The sequence below is a fragment of the Danio rerio genome, chromosome 22 (assembly GCF_049306965.1).
Source record: "Danio rerio strain Tuebingen ecotype United States chromosome 22, GRCz12tu, whole genome shotgun sequence".
Taxonomy (NCBI): domain Eukaryota; kingdom Metazoa; phylum Chordata; class Actinopteri; order Cypriniformes; family Danionidae; genus Danio; species Danio rerio.
This window is the reverse complement of record NC_133197.1, coordinates 37,195,449-37,217,095: the sequence shown is the minus strand read 5'-3', so window position 1 is coordinate 37,217,095 and position 21,647 is coordinate 37,195,449. Positions and strand designations below refer to the sequence as shown.

General features: G+C 34.5%; 1 protein-coding gene across 2 annotated transcripts; it reads left to right on the top strand.

The window, feature by feature from the left end:
- The first annotated feature begins 6,282 nt into the window (after nt 1-6,282).
- Nucleotides 6,283-21,002, top strand: pfn2b (profilin 2b). Of its 2 annotated transcripts, none has more exons than XM_005174056.6 (3): nt 6,283-6,570; nt 13,461-13,653; nt 18,274-21,002. In XM_005174056.6, exons 1-3 carry the CDS (start codon nt 6,439-6,441, stop codon nt 18,369-18,371), a joined length of 423 nt encoding a protein of 140 aa, XP_005174113.1. In that variant the 5' UTR covers nt 6,283-6,438; the 3' UTR covers nt 18,372-21,002.
- Nucleotides 21,003-21,647: the final 645 nt, after the last annotated feature.

Genomic DNA, 21,647 nt, shown 5'->3' with positions numbered 1-21,647 from the left:
CTAGAGATTGTGCAGTGCCATTGATGTGATCCAAGACCTGTGAAGAGATGATGCCAACCATCAAGGACTTCAAGGTCACACGAATAAAGAGATGATGCCAACCATCGAGGACTTCCAGGACAACACATACACTGAATGCACAAATACACTTCATCAAACACGTACACATAGACATCACCTTTAAAACTGCAGGTTAAATATGCACATAATAACTTATATTTGATTGTAACTGTAACTTAATCTGACTATAAAGCTGCTTTGAAACAATAATTATTGTAAAAGAGCCATACAAATAAACTTGAATTGATTCAATTGAGGGGTCACGGTTGCACAGTGGGTAGCACGATCGCCTTACAGCAAGAAGGTTGCTGGTTTGAGCCCCGGCTGGGTCGTTGACATTTCTGTGTACAGTAATGACCCTGCACTTACTCAATACCTTTCAGATTGATAGATTTCTGCTAAAGGCTTCCCAAAAGCTGGTGGTGGCCCAAGAGTTTTGCACACTACTGTATATAGAGCGAGAGCGAGTCTTTGTTTTCATGGTCGAACACAAGCTGCGGTTTCATCCAGCTCATACAGCTTTTTCCTGAGATATAAAAAAAGGGTTTGAGGGAGTTTCTCTAAATATAAAATCTCAACGGGAAGTTGCTTTTTTTCCCCTGGGTTTCTGAGAACTCTCAGGTTCATTCTGGCTTGGAGTGGCCAATGTAGATAAATCTGGGCATGAAGAAAATCCTTGTGTTGTTGATGGTGTCGGTGTCAGGACTTTTTGTACTTCTGAATTTTAGATGATGTTTGGTTAGCTCCCAGACAGATTTCTGTGGTTGTGAAGGGAAAGCGGACACCCCCCGTATAGAAATCTGATATACAGCAATGTACAGTTCTGCTTGAAGGTCTGTGAACCCCTTTCACAATCTGTAAAAAGTAAAGAGTTTTTAGGGTGAACACATGGTAAATTGAACTTAAACACAAGTATCTTCTGTTATTTCTGAAGGCCAGTACTAGGTAAATAGTTTTAATTATTTTTAAAAAATAGTTTTATGATTATTTTTCGGTCTGATTACTTTTGGACCCTTAACAAGTGGGAGGCACATATGCAAACTGTTGTAATTCCTACAGCAGCGTTCACCTGATTTGGATGTAAATACACTTAAATTAAAGCTGACAGTCTGCAGTTAAAGGACATCTTGTACATTTCAAATCCATTGTTTTGGTGTATAGAACCAAAAATGCTAGAATTGTGTCCATGTCCATATATATATATATATATATATATATATATATATATATATATATATATATATATATATATATTCTAAGTCAAGTCAGCTAATTAATTAAAAGCAACAAGGTTTACTCAAATTTCTTTGAGTAAAGTCAACTAATCGCTTTAAAAGCAACAGATTTACTCACTTTTTTAAAGTAAAGTCAACTAATCGCTTTAAACGCAACAGATTTACTCACCTTTTTTAAAGTAAAGTCAACTAATCGCTTTAAAAGCGACAGGTTTACTCACTTTTCTTTAAGTTAAGTCAACTAATCGCTTTAAAAGTAAGAGGTTTACTCACTTTTTGATGTAAAGTCAACTAAGCGCTTTAAAAGCAACAGATTTACTTACTTTTCCTTAAGTAAAGTCAACTAATTGCTTTAAAAGCAGCAGGTTTACTCACTTTTCTTAAGTAAAGTCAACTAATCGCTTTAAAAGCAACAGGTTTACTCACTGTTTACAGTAAAGTCAAGTAATCGCTTTAAACCCAACAGGTTTACTCACTTTTCTTTTAGTCAACTAATCGCTTTAAAAGCAACAGATTTACTTACTTTTTTAAAAGTAAAGTCAACTAATCGCTTTAAAAGCAACAGGTTTACTCACTTTTTTTAAAGTAAAGTCAACTAATCGCTTTTAAAGCAACAGGTTTACTCACTTTTCCTTAAGTACAGTCAACTAATTGCTTTAAAAGCAGCAGGTTTACTCACTTTTCTTAAGTAAAGTCAACTAATCGCTTTAAAAGCAACAGGTTTACTCACTGTTTACAGTAAAGTCAACTGATCGCTTTAAACGCAACAGGTTTACTCACTTTTTGATGTAAAGTCAACTAATCGCTTTAAAAGCAACAGGTTTACTTACTTTTCTTTAAGTAAAGTCAACTATTCGCTTTTAAAACAACATGTTTACTCACTTTTTGATGTAAAGTCAACTAATCGCTTTAAAAGCAACATGTTTGCTCACTTGTTTGAGTAAAGTCGACTTGTCACTTTTAAGGCCTCACTTTTTTTAAAAGTAACTAATTCTTTTTACAGTGTTTTGTTGTGCCGAAATATGTTTTGAGTCTCAGAAATCTCCTTTGCTGCAGGTTAGTTTTATAAACCTACAAAAAAATGCAGGATTTCTTTGGGTTTTGCTGTTCATTTCAAGTCATATAACAACTTGATTCTCCGCCTCAGATTGACGTGCACAGAAAACAAACATAATATTATATTGACAAGATCTGCAGTGTCATAAAAGTTCATTGAACCGACATATATGAGGATACCAGAATACTGCATGTGATTTATGAAACTAAAACAAGGAAACAAATCAATTCATTCCTAAAATTGTTGACATTGGCTGCAGTTTTCTATGTGTTGCATTAGATATGCGTGCAAGATTTTTATTCGTATGCTTCCATAATGAAGTCTTTGTAAAACTCTCCATGAGTAAGTTTTCCATTTGCAGATATTTTTTATAATAACTAAAACTGTTTAGGTCAAAGATGAAAAGGATTTAAGCATCAAAACAATAAAAGTTTGATAATTTCTATAGTTTTTTATTTATCCATCTGACAGCAAATTTTAATAATTTAAAAATATAAAATTTAGCATGAACATTGATTCTTCTCATTTATGTAATACAGGGCAGAATTAGCATTTTTGCATAAATAATACACTCAAAATAAAAAAAAGAAAATCAGCTATATAATGGCTTTAAAAGCAGCAGGTTTACTCACATTTCTTTAAGTAAAGTCAACTAATCGCTTAAAAAACAGCAGGTTTACTAATTTTTCTTTAAATAAAGTCAACTAATCGCTTTAAAAGCAACAGGTTTACTCACTTTTCTTTAAGTAAAGTCAACTAATCGCTTAAAAAACAGCAGGTTTACTCATTTTTCTTTAAATAAAGTCAACTAATCGCTTTAAAAGCAACAGGTTTACTCTCTTTTCTTTAAATAAAGTCAACTAATCGCTTTAAAAGCAGCAGGTTTACTCTCTCTTCTTTAAATAAAGTCAACAAATCGCTTTAAAAGCAACAGGTTTACTCACTTTTCTTTAAATAAAGTCAACTAATCGCTTTAAAAGCAACAGGTTTACTCACTTTTCTTTAAGTAAAGCCAACTAATTGCTTTTAAAGCATCAGGTTTACTCCCTTTTCTTTAAGTAAAATCAACTAATCGCTTTAAAAGCAGCAGATTTACTCACTTTTCTTTAAGTAAAATCAACTAATCGCTTTAAAAGAAGCAGATTTACTCACTTTCCTTTAAGTAAAGTCAATCAATCGCTTCAATAACAGCAGGTTTACTCACTTTTCTTTAAGTAAAGTCAAATAATCGCTTTAAAAGTAATAGGTTTACTTCATTTTTAAAGGTAAGCTCAACTAAAACTAAACCTGTTTAAAATTATTGTTCCCATATTTTGACATTTTATTTTTACATATTTGTTTAATCATCAAAGCAGTCACCTGCATTTATTTTTATAAAATTACTTGTATTTAATTTGATATAGACACCAAAATAGCAGAGTTTTCTGATAACGTTTCCCATTTGGTGTATTTGGTGTAAGAACCAAGTATGAAAATTAGAAAAATATTCATTTTTTAACGCAACTATTAAAATAACCTATAAATAACCAATACAGAACATATTGTAATTTTTAGAACATTATTTCAAAACCCTTTAAAAAGTAGAAGCATGTAACAAAACAAAACTTTTCATAACTATAACTAGTCTGTTATGTTCTACAGAAATCCTGATAAAACGTCAAATCAGTCAACGTGCATGGTGAGATAAACACAAATGCAATTCTAAAAACAATAGCTAAACATTCAATCACATATCACAAAATATCAACAACTAAACAATTTCATGTCCCTTATAAATCCACAAGAGATCGCCAAAGCAGCAGATGAGCAAAATTATGTGCTTAGGAAACTAAAAGGAAAAACTAAATGTCTTAAAGGCCTACAATTGGTTGATCTGCTTAAATCACAATTTTCTTTCTTCAGAAAAAGTCCTGTTTGGTTAATGGGAGTGACGAGTTCTGCTTACTCAAAGTTTTGTAAATATTAGTTCATGTTTATATATTTTTTTCAGGTGACGCAGTTTGACAGTAGGTAGTGCTGTCACCTTACAGCAATAAGGTCGGTCGTTGGTTCGTGCCTCGGCTGGCTCAGTTGGCGTTTCTGTGTGGAGTTTGCTTGTTCTCCCTGCGTTTGCGAGGGTTTCCTCTGTGTGCTCCGGTTTCCCCCACAGTCCAAAGACATGCGGTACAGGGGAATTGGGTAGGCTAAATTGTCCGTAGTGTGAGTGTGTGTGTGTGTGTGTGTGTGAATGTTTTCCAGAGATGGGTTGCGGCTGGAAGGGCATCTGCTGCATAAAAATATGCTGGATAAGTTGGCGGTTCATCCCAATGTGGCGACCCCGGATTAATAAAGGGACTAAGCTGAAAACAAAATGAATGAATGTTTCTTTCAAGGCTACTGCATATTTTAAGTCTTCAAATGGGTTGATGGATGGATGGAACAAATGATGCAGAGATACTATACATTTCATGCAAAAATATTGCAAAAAAAAAAAAATACAAACTACAAAATTTCAACTAAATTTTATCTCTTCTTTGCTTTTTTTGATTTTTCCTTTTTTTCCTTTTTTTTTTTTTTAATTTAAGATTTTCCCCTAACATACATATTTGGGTGTACTAGTTTCTGTAACGTTATCATAAGTTATTTTGTTATATTATTATTATGTTAGGCTATATGCTGAGCACTGTAGATTAATGGACAGACAGACAGACAGACAGACAGACAGACAGACAGACAGACAGACAGACAGACAGACAGACAGACAGATAGATAGATAGATAGATAGATAGATAGATAGATAGATAGATAGATAGATAGATAGATAGATAGATAGATAGATAGATAGATAGATAGTCAAAATTTGTTGTTACACAATTTGTCCACAAGAGTCCGTCAGAGGCTAGTGCAAACCTCGTTGTTGTCATAAAATTACAATTTTTTCACGTTTCACTATTCTTTTTCTGATATTAGTGTTTGATGAAAATTGAATAATGTGGTCTAAGTTTAAATGTTAGTAAAAGAAAGCCATTTTCAAACATTTTGCTATACCAAATGATGTTTCTGTAGAATTATAGATTCATGCCCAAACAGATAGATAGATAAATAGATAGATAGATAGATAGATAGATAGATAGATAGATAGATAGATAGATAGATAGATAGATAGATAGATAGATAGTCAAAATTTGTTGTTACACAATTTGTCCACAAGAGTTCGTCAGAGGCTAATTAACAGTGCAAAACTTGGCGTTGTTGTCAAATAAAATTACAAATTTATCACGTTTTATTCTCTTTCATTGTTTGATATTTCAACTGTTCACTATCATATTTGATATAAAGTTAGTGAGTTGTTTATGAAGCAGTTTGTCCATGTCAACTCTTCACCTGACCACTTTATCTCTGGCTTTGTTGCAATAGCAAACATTTCCTAATTCCACAACAAAATGTGACTGACTTTAAGTGTAGAAACTAAAATAAATCGAGGGCCGAATTAGCTAAGTTTTGTAGTTTACATATTTATTTTATCTGGAGGAAATTAACTAACTGGGGATGAAAAGGTCGATACGCAAATCCATGGGTTTGTTTACAGTCCACAGTGAACAAAATGGAGGCCGTTTCTTGATAAAGGCGTTAAAAGCTCTTAGTTTTTAAGCATGTGACCAAACTAGAATTGTTTTAAATACTCTAAATGATGTGAATAACAATAACATATCGCTATAAGTGTGTCGTTTTAATTAGTAGTCTCTAGAATTAAAACATATATACACCGTGTCCAGCTGTTCTACATATTTAGCTAACTTTCTGATGAATAACCTGCCTGGTGAACACCCCAGCATTATCCATCCAATCAGAGGGCGTATTAATCCGCGCGCTCGCTTTGTGCTAATGGGCCGCAGCCTGAGCACGCGTGCGCGGAGGGATATTTGAGGGACTACACCCTGTGGAGCAACCGGGACTCTTTCTTTACCGCTCAAACTCACATTAGAGAAGGGGGGCGTGTGGGACGTTCAGATATCCTGCGAGCTTAAACCGAAACGGCACCAGGCTGTCCGCATCGTCGTCTTTAAGTTGCAAGTCAACCGGTGTGCGTTTGAGAAGAAGGCAAACATGTCGTGGGCAAGCTACGTGGAAAACCTGATGTCGGACGGATCGTGCCAGGACGCCGCCATTGTTGGGTGCACCGCGGAGGCTAAATACGTTTGGGGAGCGCAGGAAGGGGGAACATTCGCAAACATCACGGTAATTAAGTGTTTTTAATTCACTCCTTGTGTTTTAGGTGTGTTTAGCCTGTGGATGTGTTTCAGTAACTAGTAAGCTGCCTAAGTAGACAGCGCATAGGCGCGGACTATAATGCGCCTCAGTACTGGTGTCTGTTTGAAACCAACGGACAAAAAGAAAAATGTCGTTTAATTAAAAATTTTAAACCGCATGTTATTTCATAGCGCGGGAATATTGGTTATAAACGCGCTAAAATGATGCTACTGCTCTTATAAGCAGTATTCGTAATCAGCTTTTTAGGTTATAGGCACACGTCCAGCGTTTCGATCAACCTGTCAGCCTCTTTATTAAAAAACCAGGCCCTCGGCATACATATTGCTGACTACACTACATTAAGTCATTATTATGATTTCAATCTGAATATTCTTTTCTTTATGTTATGTACTATGCCAGATCGTCAAGGTTAGCTCTTTGTAGTCGATTACAGATTCATGCGCTTGAATATCAAGCGTTGAACGTCTTGGAGACGTTAAATATTTTACAATGTTTGAAAGGAAATGTGTTTTCAGTCAAAAATAAACGGATGAATTGTTGTAAAATGCCGATTTTTATCAACCGGTCATATCTGAAAATCACCAGTTTACGCACATGCACTTGTACGCGGGAACGTGCGCGTCATTCACCCGCGGAATGTGCGTAAGATCATTCTAGAATACGGAAAACATGCCGCTCCAGCTCTCTTCCTGTTGTCCAAGATGGCGCTCCATAAATGGGTGTTAAAGGGGAAGCTCTGCAATAAAAAAATCAATTTACGCGCCCTCACGTTTTTTCAAACCTTCCTGAATTGTCCTCAAGATGTTTGAAAAATGTGATTTCATCGATGGCCATAGTAGAGGAAAATACTTTAAATCAGTGGCTACAAAATTCCTATTTTCTTCAATTTTCTTTTGTTCGCCTTAATATTTACCCTGTTTGAGTTTTACTTTAGGTGAAGTTAAGTTTATATATTCACAATTTCGGACTTTCTCCTTAATAATTTAGTTAGAAAAAAATCTTTGCAAATATTAAATGGTGAAATCATATTAGCAGCCAAAGACTTTCAAAGCACAACATTTTTCAGTCAAATAAATAGGACTGATGTTGTTTTAGAGTCATACTTGCCTGTGGTTTTCAGACAGAATATTCAAAGTAGCATGGTAAACAATATTAGTAGCTTGTCACTGAATGTGGGGGAAAAATAAAAATTTGTGTGTATATATATATATATATATATATATATATATATATATATATATATATATATATATATATATATATATATATATATATATATATATATATATATAAATATATATATATATATATATATATATAAATATATATAAATAAAACCAACTCCCTCAATGGGGAAAATTACTATTTAAAAATGTCTAACCTTGTAAATTTTTTTTTTTAATTGCTCCTATTTAATAGGCAGCTCTTAATAGCTGTTTTGCTTGTGGGGTTGGTGAATTATGTAAACATCAGATTTGGTAACCGTTAGAGATGGGCTTGTATAAGATTCTGACGGTGTGATAACCTTGATTAAAAAATATCACAGTTTCCTTTCCCCCTTTGAACAGAAAATATTTTATTTTGAGAAACCTTTATAATGTTTTAGTGCAGTAAACATGTCAGGCTAAATTATTCAAATGAATCAGCAACTTCTGATGTCATCTTTAGTTTTTAAAATACCGATTTCTTTATCTTACAAAACGGCATCTTTGGAAATCTTTTCTGCTGGAGGTACTGTTGTACTAAAAAAAAAAAAACTTTTAAGGTACAAATACCTTAGGAACAGTATAGCAGAATATTTGGTGGCTTTAAAACCTTGGCTTTTTCCAAACCGAGTTATACCTTACCGTCCCATACCTATAACGGGTAAAGAGATAGTTTATCTAAGAGAAAAATAAATTCTAGATATCACCGTTGCTTTGGTTTTGTGTGTTTTCTTGCATTTATCAAAATACAAACTCCACTCTCCTAAATCATACTGGGTGGAAAATTAGTAAGATTAGGCTGATGACTGTCAAATGTTCTTCTTGATCGAATTGCTGAAGCTTTTATACAATATCATAATTAACTTGGCTACGAAAATGCACAAGAGCATGCACATCACTTTAAATAGGTGCTCAGCCAAAAATGAATGCCAAAATCTATATTTAAAGTCGGCAACACCAGTGCTAATTTATTAAATTTGAAAAGCCAAACTAGCTGATGAACAGGCGGTCTGCTTGAAACGTTACACTTTTTTTGTATTAGGGTTGCACAATACTGGAATTTGGTACCAGTCAATACTGACATTTTAAAAATGTCCCATTTCCCGCTAGCATTTGAGCGCTACTGAGCACGTTCTTTAACAGCGCTGATTTGCCATTGTGTTCGCCTTCTCAACAGAAATTACTGTGATTGGCCAGAAGGTCATAAGTTCAAACTCTGCACTGTTAACTGGGTGTAACCACAGATACAGGGACACTGTTGAGCATGTGAACACAACAGCAAATAGGTGCTGTTTATGATTGTGCTCGGATGTTTGCAGGAAATGGATGTTTTTATTATCCCTTGGTACCGAATTCCAGTATCGTTTGACCCTACCTTTAATATCAACCTTTTAAAATTTAATAAAATGGCATTTTTTGAGCTATTTGCGCTACATTTGACAATTTTTATTGTATGCATTTCTAGAGTAAACCAATGTTTTAAACAAATTAAATTAGCTTAAGTACAATGGTACAGAATGTTAGTTGCAACTAAAAATATAACTGATAGGCTCAATTTAAGACCAACTTTAAATGTTAAATTCATTAAGTAGATTTCTTTAGTTTACCAAATTCAGCTTCAAGCCCAATTTATACTTTGACTTCAAGTGATCACTGCATCCATAGAATATCCTCTGCATGTAGCCCATTTGAGCTATTTATGAACATGTTTCTCTGCTATAAATTTTCAGAAAAGTTTCAGTGTTCATTATTTTGAGTTTCTTCAGCGGTGTTTTGAGTGTACACCAAAAATGCATGCAACTGTAACAGAAGTTGAAACTCTCACACATTCAAGAAAGCAAAAAGGCAGGAACTGGCAAATGTTCAACAACTTTGATCATAAAATAAACAATCAAAGTATGTCCGGAGCTCCTCAGTGGACTCTAGATTTAACCACTGGTGGCACCCGTGTTGCCCCGCCCACAATTGTCAAATACAAGGTGGCAAATCATAGCTCTTGCACTGCAATATATATTTATTTATTATTTTCTTCAGAGCCTTTTGGATTCATACAAAGCATCACCTTCATTCCAGCATAAATCAAAGAACTTTGCTGACCCTACCATGGCTGCAGCAGACACCATATTATAAAGCGTCTGACAATAGTCCCTAGTCAGGTAACTTCCAACATGACCACCTGCTTGCACAGGGTGTGTCTGCTGGTCCTGCTCTGTAATATTGCACCTGCTGCAGCCACGGCTGATTTTACTTTGTTTTTTGTAATATGCAGTATGCAAAAACAGGCATGTGCATATATTAGGCTTTTTTTGTGTGTGCACATTGTATGGTTCCTGTGATCATGGAAATAAGTTTAGATGATGATGTTAAAGGTTAGTTAACTAAAAAAATCCAATTAAGTAATTTACTCTTTTGGCTTTAAGCCCTTTTTTTTTTCTATATGCAAGATATTTTTAAAGAATTCTGGTTTGGCAGCCATTGACTAATTGAGCATTTAAAGTCTCATGCTTTCTGAGGTGCGGTTCTTGTTGCACAATGCTATTGTTGTATTCTTATAAACGACAAAATTGCTCACTTATTCTGACATTTTGCTGGCAAATTTAGCAAGATATTGATTGTCTGCATAAACTAATACGTTAAATTTATCCTTTTTTAAAAATGTGTGCATTTAGTATTAACAAACAATGCAATGGTGGGCTACAGGATTAATGTTTTTTTTTTCCACAAAGAAAATTCCTAAAATTCTTGCCTGGGCTTTACTAAAACTTTACTGTTGCGTAAACATTATTTACATTTTAAAGTTAACTTGCATAGCTATCGACTACGCGTGCATACATTTGGGTTCCCGCTATGCAGTGAGATTGGAGAAGTTGTTGTTTACCAACTTCCTTATTAGCAGTAATTCCCAAAGATTAAAGGTTCTGAGGTTTAGATAAACCAAATTGTGGATGTAAGGCGTTTCCCTGCTAGTCCCAGCTCATTACTGCTACGTCATCCTAAACCTGTAAGACTACTTCTGTTGAGGCCTGACACTGTTAGTCATGCTGGTTTGCAGAGAGCCAATTGTGCCTCTGAGTTTCCTGCATAATGCCTTGAACTCATTCTTGGCTAGGAGAGAAGTTAAACTTCAGACTCTGTTTGTCGCCAAACAACTGCTCCAAAATCTTGCTGGAAATAACACCAGCTCCTGAATCCTCATCAGTGTTGAGCTGCTTTTAGTTTTATTTGGTTTGACCTCAGGGTAAACCATGGGAGAAACACAGCCAGAACAAACAAAGCTATGCAGAGCAAGTGACAAAAAAATCTTGGGAGGTAAAACTGCACGTTCAGACTTGATCTGTGTGGCGTTTAACATAAAACCATTGTTTGTTATGATTAATACTTCTAGTTTAAGGGTTTGGCTGAATATTTCCCACCGTCGTCTTACCGAAGCTCCTTTTTAGGATGATGATCTTAAATCACCTTCATCACATTCCAGAAATATCCATTGAAGGTTTCAGAGGACTCTAAAAATACACTTCTGTTTTTGTTGTTTAATGATTAAACTGGAGCACTTTGCTTTCGTTGGAGGAACTACACGATCAAGCATTGGAGTAAATGTACAATTGAAATTCCATTTTAATGTGTTAAGTTCCTCTTTTCAATTGTAACTTTCTTAATCATTTATAATTTGAAGTGTGAAAATTAACAATTGCATAGCTTAATATGAAATAAGCCAAAGCAATGTGTTTGTGCGCTGATAATTTTTAAAAATGAGATTTAAAAGCATGCATTGGGTGAAGTCTGTTTGCATTTTCGGTGGGGAAATTGCAGATATAAAAGTTGTATGTACTGGGACAGTTGGCAGGGTGAATATTTAGTAATTTAATTGTTAAATTTGTTTAATCAAATAAAAACCTAACTTTAGACTTTGATTGTGAAGTCTACTTGCTTTCACAGCGTATTTACTTTTAAAAGCTAATTATTTGGTCACTTGAATTTTGTAAATCCCTTTTTCTTCTAGCCTACAGATTATATTTAGCAAATTCCTTCATTTACGTGTTTTTTTTTTAAATTTATTTTACATAGCTACAGTTTACCCTTTTAATAGTTTCATTTACCTAGTGGCTCAACGTGCTACTAATGACTTTTTGAGACTTTGTCTATAGTATTTTTATTTTTTAATTTTTTTTTTCTCCCCGTTTTGATGCATGTTGACTGTTTCTTTAACTTGCATGTTAATTTTTTTTTAATGAGTTGTCGCATGCAGCAGAGATGTTTTTCTGCAGTATACACTACTAGACAAGTCTGGTTGTCGATGCCATTTGTAAGAGCGACCGTTAAAACTTCTAGTTGATCATTTGTAAAAGTGCGTTCCAATCATCACAAATACTGCAGAAGACCAACTGGAACCCACATGGACCCAAGATTCTTACAGATATCAGCCGAGTTTGGTGAAGGAGAAATCATGGTTTGGGTATACATTCAGTATGGGACGTCTGATCTGCTGAGTGGATGGCAACCTCAACAGCCTGAGGTATCAAGACATTTGTGCTTCCCGTTACATTACAAACCACAGGAGAGGGCAAATTCTCCAGCAGGATAGCGCTCCTGCTCATACTTCAGCCTCCACATCAAAGATCCTAAAAGCAAAGAAGGTCAAGGTGCTCCAGGATTGGCCAGTCTAGTCTCCAGTGACCAGACTTTTGTCTAAACAAAGTCAGACCTCACTTTCCTAATAAACCCGTAAAAATCAAGACATGATAATATTTTATTGTGCTCAAATAAGTGTAATCTAGAGGCCTTTGCCTTTCATATAAGCCACTTCTGATGCCAAATGATCAACTAGAAGTGCAGTTATTTGTTCCTAAAACTCGGATAGACAAAAGACTTGTCAGGTAGTGTAAACCCTTAAAACGTAGCATATTAACAGTATGGATGTTTTTCAGCTGACTTGAGTTGTAAATCAAAAATGATTTTGCGGAAAGGGAGATCAACATGTTGGCTGTAGGGAAGAGTTTGTAAACTATTAGTAATTCACTGTATTTAGTTTTTCTTTATCAAAATTGATTTTACTTTTTTAAAGTTATCTTCTTACTTGTGTAAAGGCAAATTCCATATCTGTGTTACTAGTTGGTTACATGTTCAAAGTGCACAACACCAGGCTCCACATGTCTGCAGTTTATCAAATTATCTGCTAGTCTTTTACTGCACTTACCCACAACTATTCATTAATACTTGTACTACAGGACCGTTAAATGCTCTATGCTGATGGAACATTTCAAGGTGATCTGTTATTTTCAAATAAATGCATCACTGAAATGGTTCCGTTTTGCATGCAATGCAGTTCCTGAATGATTTATTTCGTAGCTAAAATGGTCAATCACATCAGAATGCTTTGAATGAGCCGTGTAAAAAAACTTTTGGTACATACAGGAGCTGTTGAGGACAAATGTCTAAAATACAACATCTAAGAAGTAGCTTTAGGTTTGCTAATCTTAGTATAAGAATTATAATTCACTAAAATATGTGACACTGGAAGAATATAATGCCGCATGACCACCTCAAGTGTGCATTATTTTAATTCAACGCACCAGTCAATTATTCCTTGCTTAATGTGAAGACTAGACACGTCAATTACAGTTCCACTTTTTTAATGTTTTCTCTTATCCTCAGCCCACAGAAATCGATGTGCTTGTAGGCAAAGACCGACAGAGTTTCTTCACCAATGGCCTGACTTTAGGTTCAAAGAAGTGCTCTGTTATTCGGGACAATCTGACAACGGAGGGTGACTGGACGATGGACATCAGGACAAAAAGTCAAGGAGGAGAGCCGACCTACAACATCGCTGTTGGCAAAGCAACCAAAAGTAAAACTGCTTTCTTGTTTTATTGCAATTAGCCTTGATGAGTGACTTCATAGTGTTTTATCTATTAGTGATAGATGGATAATCTAGGACTGTAGATGTCATCCTTTCCTTAATATATACATTGTCCATGCATACTAACTATTTGGTCGTGAAATTGATAACTTTTTATTATTATTATTATTTGTTAATTTTTTTTTTATTATTAAAATGGAAGACGTAAAGCAAGTAAATGCTTCAATCCAGTGCTGCTGTAAATCCAGGTATTTAAGAGCAGCATTAAAGGAGGAAAATATTTATTATTTTTAATTTTAAATGACGTGCTTTGGTCATATTTCATCCATCTATTTATTTACCACTCTGTACCCAATTTATTTTTGTAGTTACACCTAATAATCATAAACAAAAGCATAGAAACTCTGACATGAAGCTGGGTTAGCTGACTAGCCAGTTAAATTTCAGATTGGTTTGCACCAATCTTGGGTTTTAGGTTATTTAAAGTCATCTCACTCTTTGCCATGATGATACAAAGCCTCTTAACTACCTTCATGTTAACCCAGAACAGGTACAAACTTAAGTGGCTAGCCAGCTAATCAGGCTTTATGGTACTAGCCCCGATTCTGGTTTATGTAAAGAGAAAGATGTATTGGCGAAGAATCATTTTGCAATCGACTTGTTACTCCCAGAATTTTATTGGGATGTCACTAAAGATTCTCATCCCTTTATCGCAATGTCAGATTTTTCCAATATTGTGCAGGCCTAGTCGAGACCATTTGATACAGCAATTTGTAAACTACATATGCCAGGGGAGTTGGTAATAGTTTAATTGCACACTGTGCTATTAACTAATAAGTCTAAGGGAGATTATGGTAGCCTACATGTAAAGATGATTTTAAGAATCCAAATATTTGGAAATCAAGAAACCTTTTTCTTGAGCAAAAAAAAAAAAGTTTTAATAAATATGGCAAAATTATATAGCAAATATAAAGCAAAATACTCTGTGGGGTAAGCAAAATAAGCCTGACATATACACCAGTGTTGTCAAAATATTGAGGTTTTGATATCTGTTGATACTGGAATATTTTAAACGATACAATCTTGCTTTTGCTTGGTATTGATGCATTCGGCAAGCTGGCATGTTCTGAAGTCCCATGACCAATTTTGTTTTAAGGTATTTAATGTGAACAAATAAACAAGTTAAATGTTCAAATCAATTGAATTTAGAGACAATTGAAAGGCCAATATTGAGAGGTTAGTAACTGCTCCCGTTTCAATATCAGCAATGCTTTAAGATGGCCAAGAAAAAATTGCTTACTGTAGCTTTTTTTTGGTCTTGTTTTTAGTCCAAATATGTAAATTCTTAAATCAAGAAGCATTTTCTATAAAAACAAAAATATTGTCCTTTTTATTAAGAAACGTTGTTTAAGTGAGAAATAATCTTGACATAAGATTTTTGCTCTTACCCCATTAAGTACTTTGCTGTAACATTTTGCATATATATATATTTTATTATATATTTTATATATAATTTTTTTTTTTTTTTTTTTTTTTTTTTTTTGTCTAGAAAATGCTTATAGTACATGCATATAAAAAAATCTTTAATCAAGTGAATGTGTTCTACCATAATCTTTGTGGGTTTTTTGGGGGGGTAATAAAACCACCAACAAACACCCTTGCATATGTAGTTTACAAATTGCAGTGGGAAATATCGACTACACAATATTTTGAAATCTGTTTTGTTTTGCTGCAATATGACTTTCACTTGATTATTTGGGAAGATTTCTTCATTTAGAATGAATGAGAAATCTTTATGCAGTGCATCTGCATAAAATCTAATAAATTACAAGCATGCATAAATACGACTGGGCAAAAACAAAAGGTATATGAGTTGCGCTTTATGGTTTGCTGTGAAGTCAAACCATATTTGAGTTGGGTTGCATGGTTTACCGGTACTATGGTAGTATCGTGATACTATAGCTCAAATACTGCCGGTGCTGCTGTAGGTATAATTTATCTATTTAATTTTTTTATTTTTTTTTATTTATTTTATTTTTTTTATTTTTTTTTTTTTACTCTTATCTACAAATTGAATTAATTTTAGGTGGTGGCTTGCAAATATTATTTCTCAATAAGAGAATTATAAAGTAACTTTTAAAATAGGCCAATTATAACATTGTTTTCTTTATAATTTGAGTTATGAATTTACAATATCACCTCACTACTTCAGCTGATATAGTATCGTGACATGATTTAATGGTATCGTGGCCATTCTAATTCGAGCACGGAAATTGAACAAATGTAAAACAAAATGGCCATTGTATAAATAAAAAAAATATATATTCTTCTGCGACATGGCTATTGCGAATACACGCATTGCTCAAACAATATATTGTTCACCCCTAGTATTTACTATCAATATTTTAAGGCTTCATATCGAAGTTAGTTATTCCAGTAACACAAATATACAATGCAGGCTACTATAATGGTTAAACTGCCTGCCTTAGGTCAAAACTATAGCTGTTGACACCTCACCATTACAGTTAATAAGTTACTCGCATTCTTTCCAAGGGTTAATTTCCCTCTCAAATTACCATCATATTTAACCAATTGTATTTAGAGGACAGATTTCCCTTTGTGATGTTACACAACATTTAGGTACTTGCAAATACACCCAGCTAATTCATTAATGCCAGTTGATTTGATTTTAAATAAATAAAAAATACTAATAACAATACATATATTTTTCCCTAATTATTCTGTTGACATTTATTCTACATAAGGCCCTAAATCTCTACTCTATTTTGTGGTTGAAATATGACCTAAGCATTTGTTTGACAGTCAAAAGGCTTGTCTTTTTAGTAAAAAAAAAAAAAAAAAATGATTTTGCATACCCAAGTAATGTTTGTTCTCAATCTCTCTGAGTTAAAGCGTGGTTCAGGAAGTGTGTGTGTGTGTGGACCTGTACACATTCATTCGCACTAATGCATGCATTTACAGCTAATGTCACTCTTGAAGATGCGAGAGGATTTCCTTTTTCCTGAAATAAAGCACTCTTTCTTTCTTCTACTTCATGGCATGTTGAGACAAACTAAACTTGCTTTTCTGGCTTGATCTAGTAAGAAGCATTGAAACCCTCGCATGCTGGAATCTTTTGCTAACACCTTGAAGCTTTTTCAAGAACTCGCGTTTCTAAAATTTAGATTTGCTCACTGATGGACCTGAATACCTCTGATTTTTCTAAGACATAGCTGTAGGTCTTTATTGCGTTAGTTTCTATTAAGCCAAATTATTTTGGTTATTTCTTAGGGTGCTTTCACAACTGTTGAAAGATGGTTTTGTTCTAAAACCGGGATTAAAATTGGTACAAGGTTTGTTTTTTGTTCTTTCTTGGTGCGCATTCACACAGCAGAGTTTCTAAACGGACTAAATTAGTTCAAATTAGTTGAGTCATTTGTTGCATTTAATCAGAGTTTTAGGGTTTAATTTTTAGTTGCCTGAATTTCGCTCGCCTGTCATCATTACTTAAATTTATGATGATTAGCAATAAGACGCGCTATATATTAGACACAAGGTGCGCTTTAATTTTGACACCCACAGAGATCGTCACCATTTAATCCATCAATCTATTAAAAACGTTAATCTGCCAGAATCCTGTATTGGGCTTAAATTATAGAGTGAAATAACAGATGAACAGAGACTGCAGTCACATCCTGAAGTAGATCAATATTGATCTTTCTTTCAAAGTGCACAAATAAACAAAACAATAGGCCTAAAACAAAATTAGAAAATTTTTAAATAAGAAAAATATTATATAATAAGGGTAATTTCCGTTAGTTTTCTTAACGGATGAACGGCACTATGTAATTCCGCATGCTTTCACTTTTGTATTCAACATGAAGTGCACATTTAACTGTAGGAATGACATCCCGCCCTACTCTGTCTCCCTTTATACAGACATGTATATATGGTCATTAGCCTACATAACCTTACTACACTGTGATGTTGTGTTTTTTTTTTATTTTTTTTAAGCCTGGTTCATTAGATTGTATTTCTTTCTCGCTACACTTGATCTGCTCCAGAGTTAGTTTCAATCAGGTTAAGACCACCTCATTCAGGCGATCTCGGACCTATTGATTTTCAGATGCCAAATGAACCACACTAACTGGGCAAACAACAGGTTCTAACTGGGCAAACAACAGGTTTTGAAACAAACGCCTAGGTGTGAAAGCACCCTTAAAGGCCTACAGCGTTGAACTATTATTAATAATAATAAAGCAAATTATTACTTTTTATAGCATGTTGATTTTTCTTTTCTTTTCCTAAAGTGGTATAAAATTTCTATATCTTTTTTTTTATAGAAAATATAACAACATTATAATGGAAAAAAAGAATGATCTTCATTTCTAATGGCAAAAACTAATAATAATAATAATAATAATAATAATATGTTGGCTATTAAAAATGTTTAGCAGAATCAAATGGAGATCTTTTCTTTGCATGCATGTTGATCTTGATCTATTTTCTGCTTTTCCTGTCTGGCGGTGTTGATCTTGGTTTGGCTTTTTTCCAGAGCTGTTATTTTTTCCCTGTCCTCTTAACTCTCTTTCTGTCTTTTTCTTTCAGTCTTGATTCTTGTTATGGGAAAAGAAGGGGTCCACGGAGGCGGCTTGAATAAGAAGGCATTTTCAATGGCAAAATACTTAAGAGATTCAGGCTTTTAGGTTTTTTTCTTTAGTACGATTTAGGTAAAAAAAAAAAGGAAAAGTCACATACGTTCCCAAGTTAAGCTGTGAAGAGGTTTTTTTTTTTTTTTTTTGTTTCCCCATCTTCTTGAAATGTTTTTAAAGTTTTTGGACATTTAATGTCAAGGAAGGATAATTAATCTTGTCAACAACCAATTTTAAGTTGGGAAAGTGTTTCTCTTTCCCCCTCAAGTGTTGATTTTTGTTCCTATTTTTTTTTCCTTGTACTCCAGCATTGATTATGGTCAAGGGCAAGGAAGGTATCCATGGAGGGCAGCTCAACAAGAAAACGTATACCATGGCTGAATACCTGAGGAGATCTGGATATTAATACACCCTCCAACATAGCTGCTCATTCTTATCACCGCTAACCTCTTTCAATGAGATTTGCTCCATTTATTGGATTCAAAATCTACCTTTATTTCTGTACCCCCCCCCCCCCCCCGCCCCCCCCGTATTCAATAGTGTTTGGCACTACAGTTTCATTGTGAAACAACATGGTAAAACATTGGCGTAAAGACTTCATCTTGGGTGTTTAGTTAATTATCAAGGGCGAAAGGTCGATTTGTATGCATATCTGAAATCTTGTTGAAGGCACACTAGTTTAGGGTAGACAACACATTCAATGAACAGGAATGGTTAAATATGGCACCTGCACTAACACATTTCTGGTTTCCTCATAGCCGGTCATTTATATAATCTGATTAGTTGGGTTTGTTTATTGGAATTTGGGCTGCAGGTAACATTTTTATTAGTTTTTCTTCCCCTATCAGCTGTGTCGGTCTTGTTTTAAATCTTAATGGTCAACTGTATGCATATTTTCAAACTTATGTAATAGACCTAGTTGGGGTGGACCACATTTATTGGATAAAACAGTAAATATGATGTCAGCACTTAGAAAATGTGAACAAATTTGGGTTAAAGAGTTATAATCCGGCTCTACCAGAACGATTTAAAAATCATTCCCCTTTTTGAATGTCTATTAGGAGATATAGTTGACCATTGGTTTATGGGTTGCAGAGAATTATTTTTTTTTTCCCCCGTTAGCCCTGACTTTCTAGATTAAAACTGCAAAAAGACAACCGTGTTTATATATGGCTTTAAGCCTATTAAATAGACACTAGTCAGGGTGGACTACATGATTAATGGATTTAAAAAAAACTAATGTCATCTTATCAATTTAAATATAAAAATTTATGAGAACCCATCTTCTTGTTTTTCATTTGGTGCTTTTGGCACTACCTGGCTTATTCTTTCCATTTATCGCAAACATCCATTGATTTAGGATTTTTAGTGTTCTAGTTGGGTGACCATTGGGATTTTTGAGTATTGTTAACCATTAGCCCAAGAGGTCGACTGTATTTGAGCCTATTGAATGTATCCTAGTCATGGTGGAACATGTTTAACATTGAAAAAAAAACTACACCTAAAGTCCATTTCATCAAAGCATTAACACTAAAATATATTTTATTGTACTTTTTACACCCTTTAGCCCTCATTTCTAGACCAAATATGTGCAAGCTTGAGCCCAAGTCAGTGTGGATGCCTTATTTAACTCTTTTTGTTCATTTAAATGTCGTCTACTCCTACAAATATCCATTTTATTTGAGTTACCCAAAGTTTGTCATCTTCTTTTTGACGGTTTAGCACTACTTTGCTATCACTAGCATCCATTAATTGGGATTTTAAGTCAAATACTTGGGTATACATGAAGTTTTGAGCTGCATTACATTTATACTACCAACAGCTTTCGTTTTTAGACCAAATCTGGGAATGTTTGTTTGCATAATTTTGAGCCTACTGAATGGATCCGAGCTATGCTGGACAACATATTTATTAGACAACACAATTAAATATGGCGTCTGCTGGCGCTCAAGCTCTACCTGAATGATAATATTCCTTCCCTTCATCATGAACACCCATTAATCAGGAGGTTAAGTGCTATACTCGGTTGCCATTGGGCTACGGTAGCATTTTATTTTTATTTTCTCTCCCCATCAGCCACAGAAATTGAATGTTCATGTACATTCCTTCATTGCACTTACTTAGCTAGCTTATATAATATGTATTTTTATGTAACTTTTCCATTTCACTACCTGTTCTTACCCAGTGTATACGCTTGAGGTTTTGTCCGTCGGACCAATATTTGTCACTCCTTGGGGGTTTTTTACGCACTACCAATGAAACACTAGCATCTGGTTTTGACAGCTCTATCAAGACTTGAATTTACCGTACATGGAAAACAAAAAAAATATATATATTGCCTTCGATTTGTCAATGGTTAAACTGTCTGCTGTTTCATCAAGTCCAAATGTTGAATAAGTGTGTGACACTCCAATCATAACGTGTGTCCTGTGCCATAATGTCGAGAGGATCTGTTGTTATCGTTGATTCAAACAGCTTTCCGGATGATTCTGTGTCTCCTTTTTGTTCAGGGGTTTTGGGATCAACAAATGTTCTGGGACGTTTGTCAAAACCTCTTCTTTTCCCCTCTACTTTTTCGTACATCTTGGACACCGTCTGATTTCATACGCATAAACCAAGAAATGCCATACATTTAATTTCACCACCTTGTTTACAGACAGATTAAATAAATCTATTCCAACCAAATGACTTGTCGGTTTCATTTGTTTATTTGATTGTTTTTTTTTCCTTTTGTAAATCTCTTTTTGGTGGGGAAAGATGGATCTTAATGGTCATAATGTCCTTTGGTACAAAATTGACTTCATCCAGTGTCCCATTCTGCACAACCTTTAGCTATTTGGTGGTTTTTAATGAAGTGTTTTTTAAGCTTCTGTCACACTTGACTTTTCTTCCCATGCACTTCCATTTTATATGCATTGCGAATGTGTCAGAGTGAAATGCAAGGTCATGCTGCAAGCTTGAACTTTACAACTCTGCAAAACTTGAAGTCTGACCTGTGAAATCGCTTCACTTGACTGCATGAGAGCAATCAAGGATCAAAACATGACCTGTCTGGACATATATTTAAAATATGGACCAATCGCTTGGTTTTTTTAAATATCTACTCATCTAGTTTAATCCTGCCTCCTTTTTGCAGAGCTGTACGACTCTTCACAAGCTCAAACTCTAGTGCAGTAGTGCTCAACCCTGTTCCTGGAGATCTACCTTCCTGCATAGTTCAGCTCCAACCCTGATCAAACACACCTAAATCAGTTAATTAGGACCTGAACAGCAGTCGATGATTACAGGCAAGTGTGTTTTTGATATGGGTTGCAGGAAGGGTGATCTCCA